At 37.3% G+C, this 26,015-nt stretch overlaps 1 protein-coding gene across 1 annotated transcript; it reads left to right on the forward strand.

The window, feature by feature from the left end:
- Positions 1–518: 518 nt before the first annotated feature.
- LOC124275364 (protein phosphatase 1 regulatory subunit 42-like) lies at positions 519–23,396 on the forward strand. The gene is given in 10 exon segments (XM_046710885.1): positions 519–656; positions 4,184–4,433; positions 7,514–7,582; positions 7,584–7,684; positions 8,450–8,588; positions 11,736–11,970; positions 12,260–12,400; positions 16,085–16,153; positions 16,635–16,752; positions 20,965–23,396. Coding segments are annotated over 9 exon segments (1,143 nt in total). The 5' UTR covers positions 519–656; positions 4,184–4,298; the 3' UTR covers positions 21,101–23,396.
- Positions 23,397–26,015: the final 2,619 nt, after the last annotated feature.

The raw sequence follows: 26,015 nt of genomic DNA on the forward strand, positions 1-26,015 counted from the left end.
CCCCTCGCATCTTCATGCTGACAAAATGTAAAATGTAAAGTAATCATAGAGGCACTAAGCTTTGAGGAGCCAAGCTACTGTCTTACGTTCAAATATAAACACGTTCAACTTGTAAAATATATGTATCCGCTGGACCACAGTTGTTCCCTAAAGAAATCAGGAGATGACACAACATGGCAAACATAATGTTGTCATAAAAAATGGAAACAACGTCAAAATGAGTTGTAATACTAACATTCACTAGAGTGTTTGTTTTCAAATGTGGAATAATAACTAGTTGATAGAAAATAGCTTCCAGAAAAAGAAGTTCATCCTTGCCGGTTGTGGCATTGTTTTTCGGACATCGGGTTAGTAATGTACTCTTATCATTCTTGCCATTCTAACGAAAACGATTTAGATATGCTTTCAGAGATGATCAATTGTACTTTCCGTCGTTAGAATTGGTGCGAAAAGAAAATCTTCAACATGACAACCACCTTAGCAACCGGTCATGTGATCAAGCACTGTCAATCACAGTATCAAGGCGCTACATGTGTAAACATCGTAACATATACTTGAAGGTTCAGTTGTTATTAGTGCATTCTATGTTTGATGAATACGTATTAGTAAAGTAATAATATTATACGAAGGAGAGTTTGGATATCTGGCACAACATTGTAAGTATAAATCGGCAAATGCGTGTTATTTGCTGCCTCATAACTGTCGGCGTTCTTCCACTGTCAGTTCACGTGTGAGAATGTTTCCATTCAATTTGTGACATCGGAACGACTGGTATGTAACGGGTATGCATGTATTTAGTCAATGAGAAACCGGATATCGTTCTCTTGTTGTCTATTCTCATGATGTTTAACATGTCACTGTTGACAATGACATGTAGATCTATTACAACTTGACTTGTAAATTTATACATATCTTGAGGCCTACAGTAACCTGAGTAGGCTTTGATGTTCAAACACTTGGTGTTGCAATTACTCTCGTTTTCAATACTATTAATAAGTCTGTTGTCTAATTATATTGGAAATTTAATCTAATCTCTGCATTTAATGTTATGTCATCACTCATAGCGAGAAAGTAGTAAAAAATTATGACTGACTGACATGCGAAATTGTCTTGAGGCTTTGAGCTGCAAATGTTTAGAATTTATATTCTGTGTGCATTTGTGTATGATTACATTTCCATGATATCAGAACAATTAACCAGTCAACCTAATCCTACCTAATGACACATGATGTAGTTTTACATAGACCATTTTCTGTAGTTTATAGATTTCATTTTATAAAGTGTTGACCCATTGTTACGCACTGGGAAACAATTAAATACACTTAGATAGATTCTGATCTTAATGAATGTGAACATAAAAACTGGGCTCCAAAAAGTGATGACAATTTGCTGGTGGATTGGACCGTAAAAGGACATATAATGTCAGCTTGAAGATCACTCATTCAATGTTTGTCATTCATCATTCAATCAGATTCACAGTTACTTACACAATGTAATTCATTTACATCAATCTAAGTAATCAGTAAGGGAATACATAAATGATCTTTTGTCTTTTAGATGATATGGCTCCGGCAATATATGTATATGGACTACATTTCTTAATAATTTGTGCCATGTTTACAAGTGCTTTAGATTTCCTTTCATAAGCAACAAGCAAACAAATGCTCAAGTACAGTGTCCTGCAAGGAAGGATAATAATAATAATAATAATAATAATAATGCATTTATAACGTGCCTGCTTTCCAGCTTACACCTGTTCAACGGCGCTCTAACAAATCTAGGGTAGAGAGACTCCAGAGAAAAGGAAGGTTTTTAACTGAGTTCGGAAGGGTGGGATGTTGTCGATGCAACAGATTTTAAGGGGAATAGAGTTCCAAAGAACTAGGGCTGTCACTGAGAAGGCATTGCTGCCAATTCTGGTTTTGGTCACAGGAATACGCAACAAACGATTTCTTTCAGATCTGAGAGATCTTGACGGTTGATACCCGTTGACAAGTTCTTTCATGTAGATGGGAAAGTCATCCTCATATAAAGATCTGTGTGTTAGTAAGAGAATCTTGAATTTTATCTGTTGTTGGATTGGTAACCAGTGCAGTTGCTGAAGTACGGGTGTTATGTGGTCTTTTGGTTTAGTTCTGGTGATGATTCTGGCCGCACGGTTCTGAACTTGTTGGAGACTATGAATATTGCCAGATCGTTTGATGAGGGAATTGCAATAATCAAGTCTCGAGGCAACGTAGGAGTGGACTAGGAGCTTAGTTGTCTCGGTGTCTAGGAATCTCCGTATCTTGCCGATGTTGCGTAGATGGATGTTAGTGGCCCTACAGGTGTTCAGCACTTGCTCGTTAGATGACATGGTGTTCGTGAACATCACTCCTAGGTTCTTGACTTTGTCACTTGGATCAACCAGAGCATTTCCAACTTCAAGGGGACAACTTGGGACCTTGTTCAGCTGCTGTTTGGTACCGATGACCATGTACTCGTCTTGTCGTCATTCAACTTTAAGAAGATGCTAGACATCCATTTGCGAATGTCCTGAATACATGTAGTCATCTTGTCCTGGGATCCTGCAACTGTGGTTGGTTTCACACTGATGTACAACTGGTTATCATCAGCGTATCCATGAAACTGCAGGCCGTGCTTCCTGATGATGTTCCCTAGTGGAAAGATGTAGACAGAGAAGAGCACTCGCCCAAGCACTGATACCTGGGGCACGCCAAATTTGAGAGGGTGTGTCTTCGAGTAGGCCTCAGCCACTTTTACCTGCATTACTCGACCTGACAGGTAAGATCTGAACCACCCGCAAGCAGTTTTCGCGAATACCGAAGGTGTGCTGTAGTCTTGAGAGGAGCGTTTCGTGGTCCACCGTGTCAAATGCTGCTGACAAATCGAGTAGAACCAGCAACACCACTTCCTGTTTGTCAGTGCTGCACCCGCTTCAGTCTGTTTGTCATTGCAGTGAAGGGTTCATGTCATTCTGCAAACAGGTGGGCGTTGAGCAGTCTCCAACTTTCACCAAGATTTTAGATAGGAAGTGAAGATTTGATACAGGGCGGAAGTTCTTCAACACTGTTGGATCCAAGTTGTTTTTTTCCAAGATTGGAGTGATGACAGCTCTCTTAAAACATGACGGGACCTCCCCGTTGTTAAGGGATGTTTGAATCAGCGTGGTCATGGCTAAGAATATATGCATGAACAACTTCTTTATTGCTGTGAGAGCGACGCTTCGGTGTAGGTTCAAACACTGGCAGGGGTAGAAATAACTATAAAGTTGCTAGTGTACTGAACAACTTGCCCTGATAATCTTTCCACTTACCATCCGCTTTCTTGTTGATTTCTTAAATAAACAACATAATTAATATTGGAAAGTCAACTGGACACCGGTACAGTGTGATACACAAATTTGCTTGCCCAACAGAAAAAAACACTGGACTGGGGCGTCGGGCAAAGGGTTATTTCCACCCCTGACTGGTATCATCACATGCTTGATAATGGTGTTAGAGCCAACACATGAAATGTTGCTCCCACTGCAATAAAGAAGTTGTTCATCCCTATATCATGTATATTGTTTACTTCCTTACTGCTCCAACTTCTAAATGCCTCTCAAAGAAGTTAGTGACTTGCATTGTTTGTATCTATATGAACATTTATTGGGAAGTTTTCTTTTCTGATATTTTTTTCATCCCATTTCCAAAGACTTCTGAGTGCAGGCCTAGATAAATCCCTTGGATTTTAAAGAAAGTGCCTTTGGCAGGCAAATTAGGAAAACTCACAATTTTCTTAAAAACTGAGATGGTATTAAAGTTTATCTTTTCTTAAAATAAGTTAAATTCAGAGATGTAATAACTTTGTACTAAATGTTAAACTAAGTTGTAAATCTTGTTCCTCTTATTGGTCCAGTCATTATTAAAATGCAGAGATCAGCTCTACAACCCGATAATATTTGTTATAGCCATACTAACATATATTGGGAAATTTGAATTTAAGATTTTATTACATTTGCTCAGCCTCGGAGCAGGTCTTGATAAATCTCCATGACCCCACATCCTTGAATATGTGGTACTGGCTGATGTTATAAGGAAATATGAAATATTTTTGTTACAGTTATTTTAATGATTGAAATTTGCTATTAAAACTTCACATCATGATTTTCACCTTTCCTATTGGTTCTTGTTTGTTTCAGACATGTAGAGATACACCCAAGGACTGTACAGTAACTCTGTATTGCCATGTCACTAAGGAAGTTTGAAACATGGACATTTCCCTATTATAGTTTATGATAGATATCAGCAACCAAGATGCCCAAATTGACAATAGACCTGATTGCCCGTGGAACATCTGGATACACAAAAAAGAAGCGAGATGAGTCAATGCAGCAGTATCTTCGACGATTGACACATCTTTACCTGGAGGACAAGTCTATAGATGAAGTGGTATGCAGAACTTGAAATCTTGTTTATTTTTCTCCGAGATGACACGTGATGCCATCTAGCATAAAGAAACACTACCAAAGTCAGCAATAGCAGTTTCCAAAACTGACAAAGATACAAAGGCCTATCGTTTGCCCTCACAAATGCTCATGCTGGTATTTTATTCAAGGGACACCAAGATTTTTGATGTATAATGTTAAAGCAGGGTATGAAACTCCCAAAAATTTCAGCCAGACCACAGGGCTGGTTAGATGTAAAACTTGCCAGCCCTGACCAAAACTACTAACTTACCTGCCCACAAAGTAATAATAATATACATGTCTAAATAATAACTCGACAGTCGGGCAGGTGAATTGAGAATCTGGCAGTCCGAGTTGAAAATAACCCGTCCAGGGCGGTCGGGCAGGCAGGTATTTCGAACGCTGGTTAAAGTGTTACATTAAAGACCCTTCTACTAATGAGTCTTACAATGAGTCTTGTGCTTAATTGTAAGAATCATTGAATGGATGGGGTGGTCAGGCTTAGTGTTGGGAATTGGTAAGAATCTCATAATTGATGATTAGTTCATTACAACCGATCAATCACCGAAAATAATTGGTTAGCGTCATTTATCAAATTTTCCTGTTATGTTTGTTAATGCACAAAAGCTTTTTGGATGTTTTGCAAGTTGCACAAAATGCATTTGCAAACTCCACGTACTTAAAGGATTACTAGTATGTTACGAACATAAATATTCTGGAGTCTGTAAGATAAATTCAATCATGACTTAAAACAAGCTTGTAGTGCTTATGAAATGTAAATTTAATGACACAGACAAAACCAGCCTTGTGAAATATATTGTTAATGCAAACACGTGTTCCAAAATTGTTTGTGTTCGATTATGAGAAAACACGATCGAATGCTTGGTTGTTTAGTCACTGCGACCAATCTTCGATTATTTCAATTAATCGGAACACAACTAGTCAGGCTTGCTGACTTGGTTGATACCAGTCACAAGTGCGTTGATTGATGAATTTGAAGTCAATCACTGGATTGTCTTGCCTTGATTATTTACAATTCACGGTTACATACCTGTAATATTGCTTAGTGTGGTGCTACTCAACGTTCAAACTAACAATAAAATCTCTCTTAATTTCAAACATGGGTTATCAAAGTATTATGAATATGTTGATGCTTTGTCCTGGTTATTGATGTTGTGTCACTAACAACCAGGCTGTGAGTTATTATGAATTCATTGATAGTTCAATCAATTGTTATGTCCCTAATCATGCGAATCAATACACAGTGCAGTCAACGAGCCTAAACTTGTCCTTGCGCATGTTTCTCCGTGTAGGTGGTACATATGATTGTAATAAGCCAAACTATGCATGCTAAGATTGAGAAAACAGTTTTGGATGCTGTTAAGCGAAACGTGACAATATGATTGTCATTACTTCATTTGTACTAGACATGGAATAACAGTTTTTATTGGAATATGTCCAAACCTGACTTTGTGCCAGATGTTTTTCAAGCTGGGCCATATCCTGAAAACTTTATCTGTTATTTTATCATTTTAGGAAGATGAAATTCGACTTCTATCACTCAAGTTTCGATAGTTATGCTTATAAGTCATTGTCCGAATTCTTGACATCGTGGTTGACGGAATAAGCAAAACTCTATAACTGTATAAGAGTTTTATGCTGTTTTTGTACTGAAAGTTTCACCAGAGAAGTAAGACTAAAGTATCAGAGAAGAAAATTTGCTCCAAAAAGGTTTGAAGGAAAACATCGGAAAGGGCAGCGAATTTCCACTCCTGGTGATAAGTATATAATCAGAGGGATTACCTTTCACTGTCAGACAGATAATCCCCTGTCAAGTTCCTCCTCACAGGTCACTGATACTGAACAGTATTGGCAGCTGAAGAGCCATGTAAACATTCACCGTGGATTTGTGACTACCTGGGGTACTTCATGTCCAAGTTGTAGACAGACCTATGTGGATAGTGAAGTGTGAATTTAGTTGAGTCATTTTCGTCATATCAGGAAGATCTTTATTTATCTATTCTTTAAAGTTTGGGCCCTGTTTTTGGAAATGCTGTGGTTATTTGAAATGATTGAGAGAACTTATTTTGCCCCAGTATGTTTTAAGCAACTGTAATTGCTTGGCTAGCATGGTCAGCTGTTTCGTTGACCTATGTGTCTACATGAATTCAAGGAAGGGATAGCATGTTATTTTTGACTGCGTGTTGAACTCAAAAGTTTCCTAAAATACTGACTCTCCTTCAGGGAGTTATGCATAGAACTCATGAAAATACAAGAGCATTATTTTTTTTATTAAACTTCAAAATAGAGCTGGCTAAAATGATTGATATTCTGAAATATTGCCAGTGTGAAGAATTCTCAGTCATTATTGATATGAAAATTGTGTCACTGATATATTGCCTAAACTTTCTTGTGATGAACTAAACTTTAATTTACACAAACAGTACACAAAGTAAGATCTATATTCAGGGCTTCTTCTTAATTTTGTTCAGCATGCTGTAATCCATGCATAAATGCGTTACCTCTCACCAGTGACATAGATTATTTTGATTTCTTTTAGACATTTTTTTCCCAGAGTTACTTCTCTCATATTATTGATAATCAATTGATACTTAGTTCATGATTATTGATCCCTGTGATCTGTACTGATAGCCAGACCTACGTAAGAATCGTTTTTGGCACAAACAAGACTGACTAATTTTCTTGATCTCAACAAAATCATGTTATTCTTAAATGTTCCTTTGCTTGAAACAGCATGAAAGCTTTTGAAATAGTGTCAGGAAATTAGCCGTCAATTACTATGTTTATAATTTATCATCTAGCATTATGGGGGCGGTGGGGTAGCCCGGTGGTTAAAGGGTCCGGGTTCGATTCCCCATTTCAATATGACTTGTGACTGATTTCTCATCAGCTTCAGAAAGATTTTCCCATGATACTCTCAGTTATTATTCTTTTGGGCGGATAAATTATCATCATTAAGCATTCAATTCATTGTGTACAATGAGAAATGTCACTTCCTGATTGTTGCCTGCCATCTTATATTCCCTTTCTTGTTTGCCTCAGGGTGAGGACTTGGCATTATGTCGGAACCTGATAGTTCTCTATCTCTATGACAACCAACTGAGTAAAGTGCCCGGTCCTCCACCACAACCAGAGCCTCACTCACTTATACCTACAGAACAACAACATCTGCAAAATAGAAAACCTTGGACCCCTCAACCGACTTGTAAAACTGTGAGTTGCACAAAGGTTTTACAACACTGATCTCATAAGTTTCAGTTTCAGCGCTGATTGCCATCGAGAATGTCATGTAAATATCTTACCAGTTTGGTAATATTACAGAAGAATGTCTTTTTAAAATTTGCTACAGTCACGAGAACTTCTGAATGACACCTGCCTCCAGCAAACATACTGTTTAATAATGCTATCATGATTCATTGTTCAATGAAAACAGATTGAGAACACACGCTGTACACAAGGGATAAATTCAGACATAGTTCAGGGGATTTAGGGCTTAATGCTGTCTCCAGTTCATCCTGCGGGGGGCATTAGTAACACAATGGTTTTATGCTTTGCAACTTGCTGATTTCATGGATTGCAGTGCTAGTGACTATGAAGTTTTATTTGATTGTTCTTCATCACTGTTGAAAACTGACAAGAGATTGCAGTGATATAATCTGTTTCCTGTTATTAATTAAAAGAGTATAATCTATGAACTTTACAGTGGGTTTTATTTAAAACAGTGGAGCCAGTCTTGATTGCCCATACCCATGATATGGCTAGAACACGAGTGGTGTAGAGGCAAACCATCTGACTAAGTCACTGTGTGATGCCATGACATGACCATTAATTCATTAGTCAAAGACTAGATAAAATCTGGAAAGCCTAGTTGTTTTGTCCACAAATGTAGCTATTTTGCTTGAGTCACTTGTCTAAAATGCACTGCTCACTAGTTGGTTATGACCAGTGGTGTAAACCCATGTGTCATGTGTGTTTCAGCTACATCGGTGGCAACAACATCACGGTTGTGGAGGGGCTAGAGAAGCTGGACCAACTTCAGGAGCTGCATGTGGAGAACCAGCAACTGCCCCCAGGGGAGAAGCTGCTGTTTGACCCCAGGTCACTCAGAACTCTTGCTGTAAGTACATGAGCCTCCGGTGTTCCTGTAACATATAAACCTGAAGGGTGCTGCTCACTATATATTAGACATGGCTTCTTTTCCCGGAATAACTGCATTTGAGGTTTTTGTTTGCTCCCAGGTGTTACTTTTTGTAAGTAAGACCTATTTCCCGGTTTTACTTTTTGTAAGTAAGACCTCTTCCCAGGTTTTACTTTTTCCTAACTCTATAGTACATCAACATTCAAATTCAGATGATATGTGAGTGCTTGAAATCAATTATAAAATATCGTCAAAGATCAACTTTAATGTGCAAATGTTTTCCCTAGCTGGATTGGAACCGCATCTATCAAGTTATTGAGCACCCACCGGGCCAACAAAGAAGCCAGGGTTGAATTTATAGTTAGGCCTACTGTCATTAAATTGATTTTACTAGCCCTTTAGTTACTGTTATGTAGCTTCATTACATGATCATCTAATTATTGACGGTTTATATGTATAATAAAGCACTCCTCGGTTATGGTTGGGAAAGTAAGCCCTCGACCATCGGGTGGATAGAAGAAAGACCTCGAGCTGTATGCGCTCTCGGTCTTACTTCTCCCCACCCTCCGGTCTCGGGTCTTACTTTCCCAACCATAACCTCGGAGTCATGCTTTATCCTACACAGAAAATATAGGGATAATGGAGCTTTGTGTTATACTGCATGGCTGTATAGTACTGTATATACTTTCATCCCTCGCAAAATGCCCTTTGTGATATATCTTTGGGTAATCAATGGCTCCCATAGATATTTTCCCTAAAAAATTATCACACATCTACATGTTATCAAATCGAAAATAGTACTTCAACAAATTTGTACCGAATGCAACTAACATGGTTCAGTTTGGATGCTAATAAAATGTGTCGATTGTATATCCTTGTATTATGGCTTTTAAGTTGTTTAAGAAACATTTGTTTTCTTGCTAATCCCATGAACAGCTGTGAAATATTGCATTGACTTATAAGAGACAACTTTATCATTATGACATACGATCATCAGAATGTTTACTATGTTTGCATGACACTCACTCCTCCTTACCGCATGATGATCTCAATGGATTTGGGACTTGGTCATCGTTCATTCGATTTGATTGTATTGAATTCAGCCCAAATTTCATTTAGTAATCACAATTTACATTGACATTGGCAAAATGTGTGTGAAATGACATGCTCATATTGTCCCATATACTTAATGTGTATAACTTCAGCTTACCTTGCTCCATAAGTAGGGGTGAGTATTGAGGGGGAAACAACTATTACGATAGCGATAGTCTATTCCAACATACTATTACAACCAACTATTGCAGTAGTTTGTTCTCCTTGAATTGTCTCATTTGAAGTCATTTCCCAAATGAATGTGTAGTTTATATGAAATAAAAACAAACGGAAGTAGTTTCAATCTCTTTTAATAACTGACAAGAAACTTGACACCCAGATCAAGTGTGTTAAAAAGGTAACACATAACTCAAAGTGAACGAATCTGGTACTTCCTGGATTTTGTGCTGTGCATTTATAACGAAAGTCAATTACTAAACTATCGGTAGTCACACATACTATCAACGCATCGATAGTTTTTCATTTCAACCATCGATTAATTGCTATCAGAGACTCAACAATAGCAATCCATCTATAGTTCGATGCATCGTTACAGCCCTATCCATAAGGGTCCGCTTTTCCCAACACCATGATACACCTATTCAGTGTTCTCAGAAGTCACAATCTGATTACTGCCTTGACAGCTCTCTTAGTTGCCAGAGAATGGATGCATGTCATGTTACATATATACCCAGAGCTCCAGATAAGATTTAGCTCATGTGGGTACTGTATCTACTGTATTTTTTGGGAGTGGGTAATATGAATGCTGAGTGGGTGTTTCATTTTCCGTTACCCACTGCTTTCAAATATGTGCGTATTTCAGTCATTTTACTCACCTAAGTATTATGTCATTGAGTAAGTTTACTAAGCAGGTATGTTCTGCCTTATGTCATACCTAATCAAAACCAACTTAATATAATGGAAATGATTTCATAAAAAATCACTCCTCCTATACTGACAGTACAACACTAGTCCTATACTAACAGTACAACTTGATAGCAATCGATGTCTTTTTCATTACGCAAGTGATTTTTATAAATATATTCCATACTCATTTGTTTTAAACATTTTGCGTATCTAACATTTTAAATGTGTAATTAGTATGCAACAATTATTTTTCAATGCATAATTGGACATTTTCTATGCGTATTTTGCCCGGATACGCAGCTTATCGGGGCCTCTGTATACCTTCCATACTTTCAACCATTGGAAGTCATATTCGTTGTTGTTGCATCCACAGAAGATCTGACCACCTGGTATTTTAAGTTTGTTTACTGAGTTCAAATAAACTAGTGGGCAAAAGAAAGGGAACACCCTTATTAATGATCGATAAAATCAAAGCAAAACATATAGTGTTTTTAAGTTATAGTACATTTAATGAAGCCAGCATTTGGGACAATGCACCCACAGTGTCTATGATAAACTCCTCACAGATATAGAGCACGTGTCATGTAATGAACAGAGGGGTAGGACTATCACAGTTCACAGATACAACAAGAGTCAATCATGGAATGTCTCCATCATTTCAAGTCTCTGGTCACGCATACACATCCTTAGTAACGAGTATGACCACCTCTAGCAGCAATACACGCCCCGACTCGCCGTCTCATCGATGTCGTCATCTGCCGAATTATGTCATTCGGAATGCTATTCCACTCGGTCCTGAGAGGGTCTTCAAGTTCTTGTCTGTTTGCTGGGGCCGTGGTCATCTTCTCACCTGGCCGTTTCGGCCTAAAAGGATTTTACTAACTTGGACAACTTTGCCAAAAATTCAAAATACAAAGTGTTCACTTTCTTTTGCCCATGAGTTTAGTTTCACTCCTTGGAAGTCATATTCGTTGTATTTACATCCACATAAGATCTTACTACCAGGTATTTTAAGTTTATTTACTGATTTCAAATAATTTGAAAATGTAATAGATTATTTTTAACTTTTGTCAATAAAATGCATGGACATTATTTTCCAGTGTTTTGTAGGCATGATTGACCATTCAGAGTCAGTTTGTTGTTGGTATTATGTGACTTTACTTCCAGAACACTCTACAAGTGCTCAACATATCAGGCAATAACCTGGACAGCATCAAGGATCTGGAGGTTTTGAAGGGTATCACTCAGATGATGGCCAGTGATAACTTCCTCAATGACATGAAGGAGCTTGCTCATATACTAGGACTGTGGCCATTCCTATGGAGACTGGAGCTGATGGGCAACCCAGTGTGTCACAAGGCAAAGTACAGGGACAGAATTATTGTCATGTCTAAGCATTTAGGTAATTCGGAGCCATCTTCACTTTGACATTCTTGTCTCTTATATTAGTATTAGTTTGTATTATTTGTGATCAGCAGTTAGAAAATGTGTAAATCAAAATATTAAATGAAAATTTATCAACAGTTGGCTTGAAAGAAATACCAAAAGATATTCAGGGGGGGATAACTCTTCATTGACTAAAATATCCTCAGACCTTTCAAACTTGATTTCCTGAGTAGGTAACTCAGAAGAATGTTGATGGTTCATTATGAAGTTTTATGTAATGATGGTTGTAAAATGGATGTCTACAGAGATGCTAGATGGAAAGGAGATCACTGAAACGTCTCGTCAGTTTTTGTGCAACTGGCATGCCAGCAAAGAGACGCAGAAAAGAAAGCGAGATGAACTCCTTCGCAAAGGAACAATGATGACGGACATGACCGATGCCCATGGTAAGTAAAAGTAAAAGCTCTGAGAATAATAAGACATCTTTGGATGGGTCGATGCAAGGCCATGTTGATGTTTCCATGACAATCACGAAGCAAGGAATTTCACCATAACTCTGTTTTGCACCAGTGAGCATATTTAGAGCCTTTTTATGTATGTTCATGTACTGTTTATAGTTTGCAATATTTATCACCACTGTGTGAAGAAACTGGGAAGAAATATATGACTGGACTGTCCTCACTTTGTTACATTACATGAACATTACATGACTTCTTTCCATCAACATGATCCATGCAAAGAATAGGATAATTTGCAGTGGTCAGCTTAATTTTCTTGAAATGTTCCATGGGTGAGGATATTTTCATAGTTGAAGAAACGTATCTATAAATGTAGATTTGTTGTTGAACTTTGGGGTTTGTATTTGTTTTTCTTGCTTTGTGTTTGAGCTTAGATATTCTGGTGCTCGATTTGTGTTTTTATACAAAACATAGAATTTTGAAATGTGTACATTTCTCCAGTTGTTACAAAGAAAGATGAGGATGAGGATGATGCATTAGATGGTAAGTACAGGCAGCTGTAGTAGGTGGTCAGCTGCAGTCATGAGTAGGTTATGTTGATCTTAAGCTACTTCACAGGAGTACAATGTATAATTAGATAACTGTATAGTTTGTTGTAGAGGGTTACAGCCTGGTCTAGTTAATGATAAATGACTATCTTATATGTGTGGAAGCTTTGTGTCCTTAGAGTATTAACATATAATATCTGAACTAATTTTCTGAAAAACTTTAGCGAAGTTGTAAACTTATGTAGTTTTGAACTGTACTAAGTGTAATAGTAGTTTGTTTCAATATACTGTGAAAACTGACATAAGATGATGTTTTGCTGGTTCTTCTTCATCAAAGAGATTCCTGGGTAAAGAAATCTGGAACATAAAAGGCATTAGCATGCTGCCTTATCTCCTCCCCCAGCCCTAAAACTTGTGTTTCAGGTAACATCATTGAACCATTGTTTCACTTGACAACCTAGATGTTTATATCACAGCTGGAAATAGCAGTCAAGAAAACTGTTCTTAAAGTTTCTTTATATTATCATTGTTGCAGATGTTTTGACCTTCAATTTTGAAAAAATTACAAATAACTAACAAGTATTATTAATTAAGAATTACAAACCGTATCTATCTTACCCAAAACACAAGTTTTGGGGGAGTAGTTGCAGTATTAACAAACACTGCAGCAATCAACAAGAATTTTCTCATTATGAAGAGCATTCAGTAGTTAGTGTGCTTAGTGCTAATGCCTTCAATTTGTTCTGTAGAGTAAATGATTGTAAGTTGCAAGTGCAGTAAAATAAATGCTTGTGCCAGTATCTTCTCTACATTGTCTCAGCTTTCGATCATTGTAGTGCCAGGTATCATATTCCTGTGCAGCTTCATAAGCTGCACAGGAATATACATAGCTTATATCTGTTTGTAAATGTCTCATTTTTATCATCTCTTCGGCCAGACCAATTATATTTCTTGTTTTACGGATCCGCCGGTCGTATTTTTTCAAGAATAAAAATTAATTATCCCCACTCAAAAAATAGAATCCTCAAGTATTCATTGACCAAAAATGTAAACATACCCCAAAAAGATTTTTTGATTGTTTTTTTACCCATATAAAACTTCATAAACGGCCAAAAATAAAATAACTTTAGTATTTAAAAGGAAAATTATTTTGACTAGTGATTTTTATTTTTTATTTTTTTCCCTCCTGCCTTTAGCTTTTCTGAGGACAAAAATCCGTAAAACAAGAAATAAAATTGGTCTGGCCTTAATTATTTCTTATTTTCAATGTTTATATGGGATGTGTGATAACCATGATGTTATTATCCTCTCTTAAATCCACATTCTACATACTCATTGCTGAAGGATCCCCAAGGTGTTTAATTGGGTCAGATATGGAAACATGAAATGAGTGATAATGGCTCCGAGTATGTTGACATTAAGATAAACACCCGAAGAACATGTTGCTTATACCTACTGGTTTAGGCACACTGATTGGGTGCTTTATCAAGCTGAAAAGAATGGACAACAATTTTGGAAAAAAGCAAACTGTTTTTTTAAGGTGATAAAAAAGCTACCCAGAACACATACCAGAATGCCACCATCAGGTGAACCATTCATGTGGGATACAGTAGAAGTAACATTCATTTTGGGTATACACTATTCATTGCAGATTGTACTCTAGTAAGTTGAATATGCAATGTTTCTGGAATACCTTTATCTCTTAGTATCTGTGTGACTCCTAAATAACACTGAGTATATATCTTAATCTGAATGTCAGTTAATTTGGAATTGCTTTCTGTTGTAAGCAATATATTGTATGTGTATCCAAAATATTTGAGTATCCATCAATTCAAAATTGTATGATATGTATTCATATCTCATATTAATCTGTATATTATTTCGATAAAAAACAACCATCTACACCAGATTTCTCGAAACACACTTAATTCTGAGTTTTGACTTAAGTTAGAGTTTTTACTCAAATTTGAGACAATGCCGGAAAATGCATTTCCCAGAATAAACTGAAATCGATATTTAACTCAAACATAGTAAACAATTTGAGTTTGATGGATAGATTACTTAAGTTCTTTGGGCTTAAAAATTCAGCTGTTTCTAATTGTCAAACTCAGTTTGAAATTTGAGTAAAAACTTAAGTTTGTTTCGAGAAATCGGAGCCAGAAGTCAAATTAGTCTATGCTCATTAAGAACAAGATTGACCCCCTAAAATGTTTAAAACTGAATGCCATGCCTTCACATTGTCCATCTTAGCCTTGTTAGTGTTAATGATTTTTAGTGTAGATGTTCATAACTTTGTATCGATATTCTTGAACTTGTATTGATTCAGCATAGACATTAAGAACTTACTGATACATTGGCAAGATATTACATTGCCACTACATTCTACATGGTGTATGTGGTACCATATTAAAGACATTCTGTAATATATATTTTTTAAATGTCTTGATAGTATGCATCTGCCCTGAAGTTCTGTGTTGTAATTATCTGTGTTGTAATGCTATTTCTGTCATATCCAAAGCTCAGAGTTATGTTATGAATGTCATATGTGTGACACTATACAAGCTAAATGTATGGCTGTATGAGAAGAATGTTGTATGTATAGCTGTAGATAGGATGATCTTGGGCATGGTTTGGGTAGAGTATGTAGCATGTAAAGTTGAAAGTAAGTAACTGAGAATGGAAGAACAACTAATAATGTATTTCTGACAAAAGTTCCTCGTGCAGGTGAAACAGTGAACCTGATTGCCGATGGAAATATCAGTTGACCAAATTGTGCATATGTGACAATATTGTCACATTTAATATGGTGTAAGTGTAAAACTGCTGAGTGGAAGTACATTGCATTGTGGTTAGTACGGGGGCGGTGGGGTAGCCTAGTAGTTAAAGCGTTTGCTCGTCACGCCGAAGACCCGGGTTCGAATCCCCACATGGGTACAATGTGTGAAGCCCATTTCTGGTGTCCCCGCCGTGATATTGCTGGAATATTGCTAAAAGCGGCGTAAAACCAAACTCAGTCAGTCAGTCAGTGGTTAGTACGACTGTCTTTTCTGCAAGCATTATGAATTATTAGCTCATGTGTGATGTCACAACACATTACTGTGTAAAGCCATGTATTCCGCTGCAGGCCACAAGGATCTCCCTCCAGTGAAAGGCCCACCAAAGAGTTCCAGCATTCCTGGATATTTGATGCCAGGTACATATGTGAACTCTTTGACTTGATTTTGTTGGTGTACATAGTTTATTATCTCAACACGTGTTGTGTTCAGCTTCCGGAAATGGTAATTATGTTAATTACACCGTTAATATGAAAGATGAATGGAGTAAGAACTGAGTGACTTAACAATTAATATTGCATGACTATTGACTATAGATTCAGTCATATTGCAGTAATTGGATAATAAGGGAATAATATTTCATCGAATTTTCTTCTTTTCATTTTGCAATATTGATCCTTAATTTATTAAGTTAAATTGATAAGATTTGGCATACTTTTGCAGTAAAACAATGGCATTGGTATATATGTCTTATCTGTTGCAATAACGGGTGCTTTCTTGATCTTGTTAAAAATTACTTTTGCAATGTTGTAATACCAGTAGATAGAAAAGAAAATGGGGAAAAATCATTGGGAAGGCTGTTTATTTTGTTGTTAAACATAACTGTTACTATTTCACTAGGATTACCACGGAAACAGTTCGATGAGTTGTTGGCTAAAAACAACATGTCTGACAACACTGTCAACACTACTGTCAACAACCGTGCAAGTAAAACCCGCAGCGGTGTGCTTCGTGCCAAGTAAGTGTGTTAGACGGTGATTTATTTCAGAAAATGTTTCATAAAGTTTTTGCTTTAAAAGCGCATAAATGCTTTTCTTACCTTTTCAACAAATTATTGGTTTAGAATTGATGCTTGCATTAATAATTAAAAATAATACCTGAGGTAAAATATTTGAAATATTTGAAATTTGTAATTGATCAGACCATGGTTAGAATGGTTCAGTAGACAGTTAATATGTAATTGGAATCTTTCTTTTTTGAGATCGGATTTTAGGGTTATATTTGTCACAGTGCATAATTTAAAATGTGTGATTTTGACCAATATAAGCCACTTTGTTCATTTGCATCTCTGTGTTCAGAGCCAGGATATAGAAACAAAGCAAATCTATGAGTTTCTGATTTACTTCAGAAATTTACAAGAGTTTGCTATCTTTGATGAGGTATGTTGAGTGAACTGTTGCCGCTGAACAACCCAGTTACTTCCCTTTTCCCTTGCCCCCAGCTGTGGAAGGATTATGACCAACCAGCCTATTTGTTTATTGGATAAGTACTTGAACTGGCATGACAGGGCAAATAGGAATAAAATACAGATACTGTAATTAGCATGCTCGATGGAATTAAAGTGGGCAATATGCAGTTTTATTATTGTTTACATATTAGAGAGATATGAACTGTGAGCTGATTATATTTAGTCAAAAATGATTTAACTAAGAAGAAAATTTTGTTTAGTTGAAAACTTTTGAAAAGTTTCTCAGATTCTGTTTTAGATTTTAAATGGTTGTGACCATATTTGCAGCTTTGTGAATGTTTTTCTTTTCAAGACCAATCCTACACAATATTTCATGTCTCTGCACAACATAATTCATTTTCACACAAAATTAACATCATAACTTTCAGTTTTTTCTTATGATACACATTGTAGCAAGGAAATTTCTCCCTAAAACTATGAACACACTCTTTTTATAACATTTATTGTTTTGTTTCCTCAAAAATACAAAAAACACTTTTTCTGAAATCATGGATCATAGTCCTTCCATATATTGAGACTAATCCCCACACTATTTTCCCATTGGATGTTATTGCACTCTAAGTGTGTTGAAAGCATGAAAATAATCTGTTTTGATCCCAAAGCCCAAGTTTGAAATTTGATTTGAATGCTTGAACCCATAATCTTGTTTTCAGATTTCCTGAAATCCCCCAATCTTATATCATGAGACAAAGGGAGGCAACTTTTAGTGCCTTCGGATCATCTTGATATGTGTTTGTATGTAACGACATTCATTTCTCTAACACCCAATATCCCACCTGGTTGCTGCTCATATATAGCATGTTTGATGCATGCCCTGCATTATTGACGATGTGATGTGAATTTCACTTTGACAGATGTCAATAACAATTGTAGTCATGGCACACTGAGCAACTTAAAACGTGTGGATCTTTTCACATTTTAATTCAGCATGGATATGCACAGTGCTGTATAGCGGAATCGCGGTCTGGGAAAAAGGTTTGACAATGAAAACATCACCTGGGATTAGTTAGGGGATTAGGGGGGGTTGGCGGGGTGTAGTCTAGTGGTTAAAGCATTGGCTTGTCACGCCGAAGACCCGGGTTCGAATCCCCACATGGGTACAATGAGTGAAGCCCATTTCTGGTGTCCCCTGCCGTGATATTGCTGGAATATTGCTAAAGGCGGCATAAAACCAAACTCAGTCAGTCAGTCAGTTATTGTGGGAAGTGATAGCCCTTGTTGGTTTTTGTGTACACAAAGCAATATCCCTGTTATGTATGATGATAGAATCATACCAGGATTCTGTGTTAGGATAAGCCACACAAAGCTTTACTTGTCCAAGAGGCATCTTAGTAGAATTGGTGGTCATGTGTTATCATACTTCATGGCATGGATGACATAGTTTCTAAGTATCTAATAAGCTGGAGGATCTTCTTCATTCAATCTGAATCTGTTTTGCAATGATGTTAGTAATTTATCCCCCAATGCATTTGCATTCCTGGTACTCAAGGCCTGGTTTGGGTGCTGCACTTTGTGTAGAGATTATTTTTGTTCTTGTTTTGCAATAGAACAACATTCTTCACTCTGAGTGATGCCAGAACTAGTAATAATAGAACTCAAACTTCCCTGTGAGACGTAGGGTTTCCTTTGGAGACCACACGTCATTCAGATGCAGTCACCATGGTTACTTGAGTAAAACAGTGTTTGACAAATGAGTAACTTGTGTTAGAAATAGCTGAAGCTAAGCAGTTTGGGGTTTGGTTGTTTGTCATAGAAGCAAATGAATGAGTTCTTTTTTTATGATCATAATCATTCTATTGTCCATTACAGTTTGTTAATTTTGATAATCAAATCAGACATACAACAAATGAGGTTTCATTTTGGAGCAAAACTTTTCGAACTGGTGCTTCGTAAAGAAATCAGTGTCTGCCTTAACAAATACGTTCAGGTCCATGTTGTAATTACTTCAATTCATCATTTCAATTGAATATTATTATTTTTCAATAGATGGAAACAGTGCAGCAAGATTGTGTTGTTGAAGTATCATAGAAAAGTGCCATGGCAAAGTGTAACTGTTTCATCAGCATTGATGTATTTTTCTCAAAAGGCTTTCAAGTTGGTACATATCTGAAGTTAAAATGCACAGCTCAGATAAATGAAGGCTGGTAATTTGTGTTTTTTTCCTTCGTTTTTTCTAACAAGAATTTCAATCGGGTAATTTTTTAGAGCTCTTTCTTTAGTATTGAGTATTTAAGTCATACACTGGGATAGGTCAGTGGTTGAAGCGTTCACTCGTCACGCTGAAGGCCCAGATTCAATTCCCCACATGGGGACAGTGTGTGAAGCCCATCTCTGGTGTCCCCCGCCGTGATATTGCTGGAATATTGCTAAAAGCGACGTAAAACCCTACTCAGTCACTCACTTAAATCATACACTAACACATCTTGTCACATGGGTATGGATTCCTATGTGAGTAAACCTTCTTCATGCCATTTTCATCATGTGTTATGGAAGAGAGGCTTTCAGCAAATTTCATGTCCCATTTAACATGTGAAACTTTGTCAATATCTGTTGACAACAATTGTATGGATTGTGGTTCGCAGCTTGACAAATGATCAGTAATTGTTGGTTTGAACTTGACAGGGTGTCTAACCCAGGGAGCCCTCGTAAGTTGCAGTTGTGGGCCTAGCCTACGTAACATACAGATCTAGTACAGTCTTAAGGCCAAGGATACATAGTTCTAACAGGTTTTTCATGCAGACTGGCTGCATTGATTCCATTCACTGTAACATTTTCACATCGAGAAAGGTCCTTACATCATGGTGTGGAAACTTGTCCTGTCTCGAAAAGAATATACAGCAAATGGAATAAGTTGGAGTTATAGGTTGTAGTTAGCATGGTTAGTTTATAATTTGAGATACATATTTTGTTAAATGCTTAGGATTGTTATATAGTCTGCTTATATGTCAAAATAGTTTTGACAAGCTCACATCACTGTTTCTAACTGTATTATATTGCTCCTTTTTCATTTCATAGAATGAAACCTTACATAAATGTTAGAGTAATAAAATGTGTCTCAGGAATGATTTTACATTTTTTCTTGGATTAAGTAGTTCTGGTTTGTTTTTCAGGAAATTTGTAATCCTGCTACCTATTGCAGATAATAGTTTGTAACTAACATTTTTGCTTTCATGCTTTTCCCATTGTCATTGTACTTTTACTCCTAATACTAACTGGCATATTTAAATTATCATCTTTCCTGAAATAGCTGTATGGAAGTTAAAACTGAACTGAAATTGAAATCTTAGAATAAACAAAGTTTGATTAATGTACTGATAACTTTAATGGTGGTGGTCTTCATAATTCTTTTCAAGTGCTAACATTGCTAGGACTTTGTAGAAAAATCTTTATCTTTCATTTCTTCATATACATGAAAATATTTCTTCACTTTAAGTCCTATTTTCATTTCTGTTAAGGATCTTTGAGAAATATGACCTAGCTTTACAGTATGTGCACAGCAGGTATAGCATCTGTGCAAGCTGATGAACGTGGCTGTTGCACACTGCCTGCTGTTAATGATCTTATCTAGTTGCATATGCAAGATATATCTTCATCTGTCAGTCTCATGCATGCTATAAGAAATGATTGGATTCCTGTTGTGGCTTGAACTGTGTTTGTATATTCCTGTATACCTGCTCTGCAACATATGGCTTCATGTTACAGGTACACTGACGCTCAAGGTGTTGTCCACATGAAGCCTGTGTCCTCCGCCCCAGTCCGTAGGCACCCCTTCATGAGTGTCAGCTTCGAGGTGACTGGTGGCCTTGGAAACCAGCACATTCCTCAGCATTTCCTTTAGAGATACGTCCATTGTCAACACAGATCGCAGAATGGGAATATTGTTTGCATCTCACCAGTTTCATTTTATTTTGCACAGCAGCGTCACCTCTGCTCCTTTCTGTAAGAGAGAAAGCATCTGTGATTGACTCTGTTTAGTCATTTATGGATATAAACATGACATTGGACTGACCTTTTCAACCTTGGCTTGTATCATTTACTCCCACAGTTACTTAGGCATCTAGTGTAGACTGACACATTCACTGCTACCTAGACCAATTTGTTTAGGGCGAAACCAATGCTGTCAAGTTGATGATTGACCTCACATAGAAGAGATTCCATTATGTATAATGAGTGCCCTCATCGATGGTCACCTGAATGTATGTGTGGATGCGTGTTATATCCATTGCTTTTGTTGTCTCATGTTTGAAAGTGCTACATAACCAGATTCATTGTATGTCATTTGTTTGAGAACGTGACTTGTAGAATCCTGTTGATTTATCAAACTATGTTGCAAGAACTGCACAAAATTTTGTTGTATGCACATTTTGGATTTTATTTTAGCAATACTTATAAATAAGTTAACTGATGATTCTTTAATGTATGATACATTGTAAATATGATACTGCTGTTGATGTATATATTTTGAATATATTTATTGTTTTTTATAGTCTGAGGTGATGAATTGATACTGTTGATGAAGTGATTATCATAATAATTGATATGGTGCTTATCAGTAACCTATACATGTGTACATATTATCTTATAGCTGAATCTTGGTAAAACAAAAGTTCAAGCGATATCAAGATCATTTTGTTATTGCTAGTCTTTCTTTGTTACAAGAAGAACATAAATTATTTACATTGCAATTGGATTTTTACTCTGTGTTTCTACCTGATAAATATGATAAGAGTATATTATCCCAAGAGGAGTTCAAATCTCCATTTCCAAATTGTTTCAATTCTATTTATGTATGAAGTTCAGTTAAGTGAGTCAATGAAGATAGTTATGAATACACTTATAGCAATGTATATAGACTATTTTTTAAAAGATGATATCCTTGTGTAGTATTTGATCGTTGCCTTGATGCTATTGCATTACTTGACCTTAGCAGTATTACAGCTTCTTGATGCACAGAGTCTTGGTTTTAGTGTGTTGACAACATTAACAACTAGTTTGGCGGTATTACCTTGAAATGGTATTATACATAGCTAGTGTGAGTGAGTTTAGTTTTGCGTCGCTTTTTAGCAATATTCCAGCCATATCACTGCGGGTGACACCGGAAATGGGCTTCACCCATTGTACCCATGTGGGTACTCGAACCCGGGTCTTCGGTGTGATGAGCGAATGCTTTATCCACCAGGCTCCACATAGCTAGAATACTGATATCTGAATGTTTAGCACACTCATGATCACAATGCGATCTTAGTGCTAAGATGATAGTAACTCCCATACTAAAGCAGACTCACGAAAATCGTAGCGCTAATATCACTTTGTAATCTGATCTTGCTGTCTGCAATGATGTATCTGAGATGTTGCTGACAAAGGCAATAAACTTGCTTTCACGTTTATCAGTTTACACAAATTGCCGATGCATCATTAAGCAAAATTCACCCACTTATTCATCTCCAGCATTGCATTCATTGACCAAAATCAAAATATTTTATGCAAGTTTTCACATATGATTTATTGGAGAACACTTCTTATTAATAGTAATTTCATTGTTTTAAGGGAATATGTGATCCTGTGTAGCTACCAAGTGACACATTAGTGGAGGAGTAATGTTTCTTATTGTGTGTAAACCCAAATGAAATGTTACCTTCTGATGTAGGAAAAACAGGAAGCTTTAACAAAGAAATATTTGTTGATGAAGGTAATATTTTGATACAGGAATATATTTTATGAATAAAACTTGATTCAGCTGTATCCCTTCAAAGTATCCACTGAGTAAACAGTCCCTGAGTAACCTATGACTGGTCTTATGGATGATCAGGCTTGGTGAATTGGTTTTCTGTTTTCATAGCCCAATGATGGGATGCAGCTTGTGAAATTAAGCATTAGTTTGTCTGGTCCAGAATTCCATTGTTTGCAGACTGCTGTGGTATTGCTGACAATAAGCAAATAAAAAACAATTACATGAGAAAGGAAGTAATTGTGTCATCTAATCAAAATGTTAACATGTTTGTAGATACCTGCAATATTTGCTCAAGTTTCCTGTTAGGTAGTCCTGTTAGTTTCATACAGTGTAAATAGACAGCTTGAAAGTGGAGGTTGCATTTTGTGTTGGCTTTGTCACCATAAAATAGTTTAAACATCAACCGTGTTTGTTGTTTTTCTACGCACTATCACAAGGTACTTTATTGTGGGTCATAGATGACTTGTTTGAGTGGCATTTTAGAAGTTGAGACATACAATATAGAACAATTTTTATGGATAACAACTTATTTATTTCGTGAGTGCGATGTTTCGATACAGATTCTTGTACCGTCTCTTGCTTGACAACGGTACAAGAATCTGTATCGAAAGGTCTCACTCACGAAATAAAGAAGTTGTTATCTATAAACATTGTTCTATATTGGGTCAGATGGCACAGCTGTGCACCAACTTGCTGTGCAGAGTTGCATTTTGTGACATACTGTGAACAAAAGCTAATACCTGTAACATTTTGGGGTTTCCTCTAACATCAAGCTGACATGTTGTGAACAATGGCTAATACCTGTAACACTTTGGGGTTTCCTCTAACATCAAGCTGACATGTTGTGAACAATGGCTAATACCTGTAACATTTTGGGGTTTCCTCTTACATCAAGCTGACATGTTGTGAACAATGGTTAATACCTGTAACAGTTTGGGTTTTCCTCTAACATCAAGCTGACATGTTGTGGACAATGGCTAATACATGTAATGCCTTGGGGTTTCCTCTGACATCAAGCTGACATAATTTGAACAATGACATATATCTGTAACACTTTGGGGTTTCCTCTAACATCAAACTGACATGCTGTGAACAATGGCTAATACCTGTAACACTTTGGGGTTTCCTCTGACATCAAGCTGACATGTTGTGAACAATGGCTAATACCTGTAACACTTTGGGGTTTCCTCTGACATCAAGCTGACATGTTGTGAACAATGGCTAATACCTGTAACACTTTGGGGTTTCCTCTGACATCAAGCTAACATGTTGTGGACAATGGCTAATACCTGTAACGCCTTGGGGTTTCCTCTTACATCAAGCCGAAATACTATGAACAATGGCTAATACCAGTACCACACTTTGGGGTTTCCTCTGACATCAAGCTGACATGCTGTGAACAATGGCTAATACCTGTAACACTTTGGGGTTTCCTCTGACATCAAGCTGACATGCTGTGAACAATGGCTAATACCTGTAACACTTTGGGGTTTCCTCTGACATCAAGCTGACATGCTGTGAACAATGGCTAATACCTGTATCACTTTGGGGTTTTCTCTGACATGAAGCTGACATGCTGTGAACAATGGCTAATACCTGTATCACTTTGGGGTTTCCTCATGAAGCTGACATGCTTTCCTCTGTGAACAATGGCTCAAGCTTTGGGGTTCCCTCTGACATCAAGCCGACATGCTGTGAACAATGGCTAATACCTGTAACACTTTGGGGTTTCCTCTTACATCAAGCTGACATGCTGTGAACAATGGCTAATACCTGTAACACTTTGGGGTTTCCTCTGACATCAAGCTGACATGCTGTGAACAATGGCTAATACCTGTATCACTTTGGGGTTTCCTCTGACATCAAGCTGACATGCTGTGAACAATGGCTAATACCTGTATCACTTTGGGGTTTCCTCTGACATGAAGCCGACATGCTGTGAACAATGGCTAATACCTGTATCACTTTGGGGTTTCCTCTGACATGAAGCCGACATGCTTTGAACAACGGCTAATACCTGTAACACTTTGGGGTTTCCTCTGACATGAAGCCGACATGCTGTTAACAATGGCTAATATCTTTATCACTTTGGTGTTTCCCCTGACATCAAGCTGACATGCTGTGAACAACGGCTAATACCTGTATCACTTTGGGGTTTCCTCTTGACATGAAGCCGACATGCTTTGAACAACGGCCAATACCTGTAACACTTTGGGGTTTCCTCTGACATGAAGCCGACATGTTGTGAACAATGGCTAATACCTGTAACACTTTGGGGTTTTCTCTGACTTGAAGTCGACATGCTGTGAACAATGGCTAATACCTGTATCCCTTTGGGGTTTCCTCTTACATCAAGCTGACATGCTGTGAACAATGGGTAATACCTGTAACAATTTTGGATTACCTCTGACATCAAACGCACATGCTGTTAACAATGGCTAATACCTGTATCACTTTGGGGTTTCCTCTGACATGAAGTCGACATGATGTGAACAATGGCCAATACCTGTATCACTTTGGGTTTTTCTCTGACATGAAGCCGACATGCTGTGAACAATGGCTAATACCTGTATCACTTTGGGATTTCCTCTTACATCAAGCCGACATGCTGTTAACAATGGCCAATACCTGTATCACTTTGGGGTTTCTTCTGACATGAAACCGACATGATGTGAACAGTGGCTAATACCTGTATCACTTTGGGCTTTCCTCTGACATCAAGCCGACATGCTGTGAACAACGGCTAATACCTGTAACACTTTGGGGTTTCCTCTGACATCAAGCCGACATGCTGTGAACAACGGCTAATACCTGTATCACTTTGGGGTTTCCTCTTACATCAAGCTGACATGTTGTGAACAATGGCTAATACCTGTAACACTTTGGGATTTCCCCTGACATCAAGCGGACATGCTGTTAACAATGGCTAATATCTGTATCACCTTGGGGTTTCCTCTTACATCAAGCTGACATGCTGTGAACAATGGTCAATACCTGTATCACTTTGGGATTTCCTCTGACA

The sequence above is a fragment of the Haliotis rubra genome, unplaced genomic scaffold, assembly GCF_003918875.1.
Source record: "Haliotis rubra isolate DU_JTF1 unplaced genomic scaffold, ASM391887v1 Scf2, whole genome shotgun sequence".
In the NCBI taxonomy this organism is placed as follows: domain Eukaryota; kingdom Metazoa; phylum Mollusca; class Gastropoda; order Lepetellida; family Haliotidae; genus Haliotis; species Haliotis rubra.